Raw genomic sequence first — 5627 nt, 5'->3', positions numbered from 1 at the left:
CTAACTGCCAAGTGGGATCCAAACCATGGGCCGCCCACAAAGTCAGTAGACGGCCCCCGTTCCCACACCCACTCCCCATGCCTTTATCATCAATTTTTTTAATTGATTCTTTCTTTCACACTCTTTTCAAATAAAGAGACGTTTACCATATTGGTAAAATCTCATTCTGGTGGTAACCTAATCTTTTCGATTTTTATACTAATTTTCAATTTGATACCTTATTAACTATAATAACACAATATGGAGTGTTTATTAATAATAGTACAATTAGCTGTAAATATCAAATTTCGTTAGAAGAATATCTTTTTTAATATCTGATAATGACTATTGCTGAGATACAATATTACTTCTTTTTCAAGCTTATTATAAACACATGCCTATTGAATAATATATTTTACGATTTGATAACACATGTGAATATTGGAGATTCGATCTTAGACTAAATTGAATCATCATTTCTCACTAGCTGAATGTCCTATCTCGACTTCTAGAAACTTCATTCATATCTTATCGGTGGAAAAAGCTCTCTCCTATTAATGAGTCTTAAATATGCATAGATAGTGTCACCTAATAACAAATTCGAAAATTCACGGAGTCATTTTCTTATTGGATAAAGAGTCAGTTTTCTCCTATTTTGACTAGTCTCCACTCCTATATAAAGAGATTCAACTCTCTTTATTAAGGTACAAACAACATAATATCACTCTCACACAGAACTCTCTCTATTTACTTTCTCTCTCTCCATATCAAACTGACTTGAGCGTTACAGTATCATTCGCTAAAGATCGGGTCAAACATTGTTTTGCAGAATATATACAAGAAAGATGGAACACTTGCACGTTTGGTTGCCGATGTTAACTAGTCGAGGAACGAACACACTTGAGATTCTTTTCTCTCATATATTCGGATTCTCTAATAAGCATAATTTATATTGTTGGGTTAACATTGGTGTAGTGAGCGTGGGTGTGAGATAATCATCATGGGTACTTTCAAACGTCAATAATGGAGTTGTGAACACAACAGCTAGTGCGACCACTACCATGTCCTTAGGGCTTCCACCTATAAATGTCGATGACACTCATATCACCCTGCCTCTCACATCGTGATAAGGAGCATTGCCGTCTAAATCAGGCCTCAAGGAAATACTATTGCTTCCTCCTCGTATGGAGTTATGGGAAACACTCCACCAATGGGAGAGATAGATGAACAAGTTCTTCTAAGACAATTATTGATCTAACAGTGCTCTTTTCAAAGATAACCTCGAGATTGGTCAGAGGAATTAGAAATTACCAAATAGTTTGTCCATCCACAACTACCATCCCGATGGCTAATATCCTTTATGAGACTCTAATCAACAACCTTGTCTCTACTAAGATTAGGGTCTCATTTTTTAGGTTATAATTAGCAATTCTTCCCTCTATCAAGTACTCTAGGAAACCTCTTTTACTTTTCCATATATGCTTGAGAATGTTCCTTTTAGTACATGAATGAGTAGCGAATCACAACCAAATATGTCAATAGTGTTGATGATGTCTTCATTCTCTCCACAGTTCATGCACACTACATTCTGGCCTTCTACCCCATAGGAATAAAAAAAATTCTACCATTGCCCATATCCCTATATTTATCGTTGTTATCGTAATTCTGTAACTTGACTTTTTTATTAAGACGCCGGTCACCTGAGAACACAACAACCATTAGAAAAAGGGTCGGAGACCGGCAAACCCACTCCGATGATAAAGTCAGTCGATAGTGTGAGGGCGTGATGTTCATACGCCTCACATGTTGGTGAGGCATGATACTCATACGTCCGAAGCTCCGAAACCGAATTTTAAAAAACAGAAATTTCAATTCAAAACCCGTAAAAAGGGCAACAGTTTGAGTCAAAATTACATACCATGACTTCCTTTTCTTTGCCGCCCCTCCCCTATCCATACTTTTTTGTCCGAAATTGAGTTTAGAATTTGAAATGTTAACTAAAGGGTATTTCCGTCTTTGTTAGAGGCTAAACGTAGAAAATCCACTATTTAAATAGAGCTCAATTTGGTCTTATCCTAGTTTAAAAGGAAGGCGATTAAGAAGATAGGAAATGATTAATTTATTTAAGAAAAGGTTGTTGTAAATGAAAGTAATAATATCTTATGTTTCCCCGATATTTCGTTTTGGATATTTGGTTGCAAAAACCCACCCAAGTGGACAAATTGGTGTGCAGAAGCGTGTAGCTAAGCCTAGTGTCTCCCTTTCAACACTTTGACACCATAGCGTGTTCATTTCCAACTCAAGCAATCTTTTCCGGATAATATCTTTTGACTATTCTTTCTGTTCTGCTATCAAACAAATTCATATCAGAATACCAAATTTTCAAACTTGTATAAAACCCAACCTACTTCTTAGATTCATCAAAACCAACCTCTTCTTCTTCTTCCACTTCCACATACCACCTATTCAATTCTAAATGGTACTCTCGGTTCATAGGTTTACCAAGTTTTACTCCAAAATTGATCATCATCATCACCACCACCGCCCAGAAGCCTTACCGGCTTCACTGCAGGCCTTCCGATCCGATGTTTCAACTTGCATAACCCAATTGATTTGCAATCTCAAACCTGGATTTGAAATTTCTTGGATTCATCAATGTTTTCAGCTTCTACCTGTCGCTAACAAAGCTTTCGCAAAGCTAGTTGTCGACATTGATTATCGTATGACGAATTGGCAGGCCAGATCCATGGAAGATTATCTCAACTACACTTTAGACTTGTTGGATCTTTTCAATTCCATCACCGCTTCCATTTCTCACCTCAGTCACGTTCGCCTCTCTATGCTACATGCTTTGAGCCTCCTCCAGACTTCCCCTTGTTCAGCGGTGGAGAAAATGAAGGCGATTGCGTTCAACTCTCCCAGGAAGGAGATTGATCGGAAACAAGGGGAGAAAGAAAGATGTTGCTCAGATAAGGAATCGGTGATTGTCCAAGCTTTGATTGAATTAAGAAGCATCGGACTATGGGTATGTAGAGTTGTATTGGCTATTTTGTCCGGGGATGAAGAAATATACACACAGATGAGGAAATCAGAAGGGGAACTATCAAGTCCTGCTTTGGTGAATTTGGATTTAAGGGTTGGTGAAATTTTATTGAAGAAAGGGTGTTCCTTGAAGGAGGTTAAAGAGCTGAAAGAGTTATCGAATGCCTGCGGAGAAGCGATAGAGATAGAGATGAAATTGGAGGAATTTGAAAAGCAGTTGAATGACATAGGAAAGCAAGTGGACCGTGTCTTCTCACAAGTACTAGCCGGAAGAAATGAATTACTCAGCGGTATTCGGTTTAGGAAATAAATAATTTCTGTGTAGTTCAGTTTTAGGATCATTTGTAAAAGCTATAATGTATAGTATTTGTTGATGTTTAGGCAGTAAAAGAAGCTGCAAAAAAAACTGCTGTTTTTGGTCTCTCAAGGACAACATTAAACTACTCTCATACAAGCAAAGCAGGAGAAAAATAAAGTCTCTCTAAATTGAAAACATATCTATTGCTGATTTTCTTTAGCTTAAGCTAATCCCACACCACACTTTGATTAACTAACTGCTAAACCAACTCCTACCATTCACTTGTGTTGTTTCTATTTGAGGTTGGCTCTCTGAATCATTGGAATGGCTATGGCTTTCTCCCTCGGGCGCCTTCCTCTTCCGGTATGCCTCTGTGGGTAACCTGATCATACTTTGATTTTAGCAACAATGTCAATGTCAAATCAACAAGATATGAAATTCAAATGAAGGGTGTACCCTAAATGCAATGTAGTGTCTGAATCGTCCCCTTTCTCCATGTCGGGACTTGCAGAGCCATTGTTCAAGAGAGAACGCTTCCTGTCTATAGAATAGTACTCGAGATAAGTTGGGACTGAATGATCACTTGATCTTGATCTTGGTGGAAACAAACCTCGAAGTTCCTCAACCTACATACAAATTTGTATTATACATTAATTGCTCTAACGAAATGTTAGGAAGTTTGCATCCGGATTGCTCACCTGTTTGCGCAAAGTTTCATTCTCCAGCATAGCCCGTTGTTCCTGTAACAATACATCCAATTGAGACAAATTTATAGGGAAAAAAGTAATATTTGGCTGAAAATCCTAATAAGAAGTTAGTCTATTAATCTTGGCTGAAAAATAATAAAAACATGTAAAGTTGAATTAATTACCTGTGCTCTTGAATGCTCAAGTTGTTGTAGGAGTAGTTGGTCCTGAAAGGATAAAACAAACACCTATTAACTCGAAGGAGGAGAAAGTAGCTAAGTATGATGAATAAAATGAAAAAAGACCTTTTTCTCTTTGACACAGAATAATCCTTCACTTAGTTGTTGCTCTAGATGTTGCAGGTCTTTGAAGCTCAAGCCAGTGAGGTCCTTGCCCAAAAGCCGCCTATTGCAGAAAAGAATGAGATGAGAGGTATGGTCTTGGCACAAATACTAAAAAATGCAACAACACTTACAACTGTTTCACTTGAAGCTTTGCAATTTCCTCTTTTAGAACATCCACCTCCTTGGATTCCTGTTTCTGTTTCTGGAGAAAAATCATTCAATTAGTCAAAGTAAGCACATATATAATTCCATGGTACGTGTTAATGGTAAAAACCTCTGAGTTGCATTCTATTCTAGGAGGAGGCTCTGGGGAATCTAGGCACTTGTTGTATCTTGCAAGTGTTCTCTTCATCCTGCAATTAATGCCTTAATGATCAAATTCATTCATTGCCACAAATCTCAGCAGAATAAAAATGAATCAACTCTCATGCTTGCTTGCTTGCATCAAAGTCAAACAAAAACAGAACATCTATAGCAGAGAGAGAGAGAGAGAGAGCTTCTAATAAAATAATCAAGAAATTCAAATATGTATATGAATAAAAGAAAAAAGGCAGAATGAGCCTAAAACCCCAATTGAATTTGATACAAAGGGATATTCAATAAAAAAGAAAGCACATGCAATGATATTCGAAAAAAAGAAAAAACCCAGAAATTAGTTGTGCATAATGACAGAAAGAAAGGAATTGACGAGAATACCCTACCCGGAACTGGAGAACTCAAAGAGCTTGCCAGTGTTGGAGAAGATAATAACCGCAACTTCAGAATCGCAAAGAATTGCAAGTTCACGGGCCTTTTTAAGCAATCCGGCTCTTCTTTTTGAGAATGTGACTTGCCTGCTGTTTGCATTTTCAATCCTTTTGATCTCAATCTTACCTCTCCCCATTTCCTCAAGATCCTTTTCAATTTCAATCTCTCTCTACAGCTTTGTTTCTTCCGTTCTGGAAAGGAAGAGATAGAGATAGAGAGAGAGAGAGATAAAGAAGAAGGCCTTATTTGGGGTTGCTATAAATAGGGATAGAGAGAGGGGTTTTAAAGAAAGAAAGAAAGAAATCAGAAGCGTTTTATTTAACTTTGATACAAATGGCAAGAGATAGAGGGGCTGTAAACGGCAACTTTGCATGGCTCTGTTTACTAATTAGAGTGTTGCTGCATGATTCTTTTCCCACATTTGGACTTCCTTTTCTGGGTCCTACTTACTTTCCTTTGTCTTTTTCTATCTCTCTCTCTCTCTTCTAAATTCAAGTTACACGCTACGTCATACTTTCACCAACTTCTTAC

General features: G+C 37.5%; 2 protein-coding genes across 3 annotated transcripts; one reads left to right on the top strand and one right to left on the bottom strand.

Annotated features, from left to right (window-relative positions):
- The first annotated feature begins 2352 nt into the window (after window positions 1-2352).
- Window positions 2353-3442, top strand: LOC136226464 (protein BPS1, chloroplastic-like). The gene has a single exon (XM_066014959.1). It carries the CDS (start codon window positions 2456-2458, stop codon window positions 3329-3331), a length of 876 nt encoding a protein of 291 aa, XP_065871031.1. The 5' UTR covers window positions 2353-2455; the 3' UTR covers window positions 3332-3442.
- On the bottom strand, window positions 3363-5416 carry LOC136226465 (agamous-like MADS-box protein AGL15). 2 transcript variants are annotated; one of them, XM_066014962.1, is made up of 8 exons: window positions 5051-5416; window positions 4624-4702; window positions 4481-4545; window positions 4311-4410; window positions 4191-4232; window positions 4018-4059; window positions 3776-3945; window positions 3363-3701 (listed from the first exon to the last, which is right to left on the bottom strand). In XM_066014962.1, exons 1-8 carry the CDS (start codon window positions 5230-5232, stop codon window positions 3572-3574), a joined length of 810 nt encoding a protein of 269 aa, XP_065871034.1. In that variant the 5' UTR covers window positions 5233-5416; the 3' UTR covers window positions 3363-3571. The 2 variants fall into 2 exon arrangements, with proteins under 2 accessions (XP_065871034.1, XP_065871032.1); XM_066014960.1 differs by having other exon boundaries at window positions 4481-4551; window positions 5051-5413.
- Window positions 5417-5627: the final 211 nt, after the last annotated feature.

Source organism: Euphorbia lathyris, chromosome 4 (genome assembly GCF_963576675.1).
Source record: "Euphorbia lathyris chromosome 4, ddEupLath1.1, whole genome shotgun sequence".
Lineage (NCBI taxonomy): Eukaryota > Viridiplantae > Streptophyta > Magnoliopsida > Malpighiales > Euphorbiaceae > Euphorbia > Euphorbia lathyris.
The sequence above is the reverse complement of the archived record's forward strand: the minus strand, read 5'-3'. Positions and strand labels throughout refer to the sequence as shown.